The sequence below is a fragment of the Myotis brandtii genome, unplaced genomic scaffold, assembly GCF_000412655.1.
Source record: "Myotis brandtii unplaced genomic scaffold, ASM41265v1 scaffold250, whole genome shotgun sequence".
Taxonomy (NCBI): Eukaryota; Metazoa; Chordata; class Mammalia; order Chiroptera; family Vespertilionidae; genus Myotis; species Myotis brandtii.
Window position 1 is genome coordinate 1,603,389 of NW_005359478.1, and position 338 is coordinate 1,603,726.

The window sequence follows — 338 nt, forward strand, 5'->3', positions numbered from 1 at the left end:
CTACCTTCGGACGGGAATCAAAGGCCCGGGCGCGGCTTGGTGACATCACTGGCGCGCCGCGCGTGGGAGGCGCACCACGTGATCCCTCCCTCTTTTGTTTGCGTCCTAGTTAAGCGGGGACGTTGTTGCTCCGTCTTCCCTGCGTTTTCACGGATCTGTTAGTGGCTCCGTGGGCACGATGGGGAGGGGGTGCCTGGGTGCATGTTTGCTCAGAGCCCTGGTTAAACGCCTCAGTCCTTTATAACGCAGCTGGGCCGGAAGGCCTGGGAGGTCTGTGGGTACCATACACATGATCTAGATGGCCCTCAAGCACACAGAATCAGTTAGTAATGCACTAT

The 338-nt window shown here is 58.3% G+C and overlaps 1 protein-coding gene across 3 annotated transcripts in view; it reads right to left on the reverse strand.

Annotated features, from left to right (window-relative positions):
- ADAR (adenosine deaminase, RNA-specific) overlaps positions 1-60 on the reverse strand; it is a 38,924-nt gene extending 38,864 nt beyond the window's left edge. For 2 of the 3 annotated variants that reach the window (XM_014540788.1, XM_005867498.2), the window contains exon 1: positions 5-60. In XM_014540788.1, the coding sequence (XP_014396274.1) occupies positions 5-46 (42 nt within the window). In that variant the 5' untranslated portion in view covers positions 47-60. The remainder of the gene's footprint in view (positions 1-4) is intronic. The other variant, XM_014540787.1, reaches the window with a different exon arrangement.
- Positions 61-338: the final 278 nt, after the last annotated feature.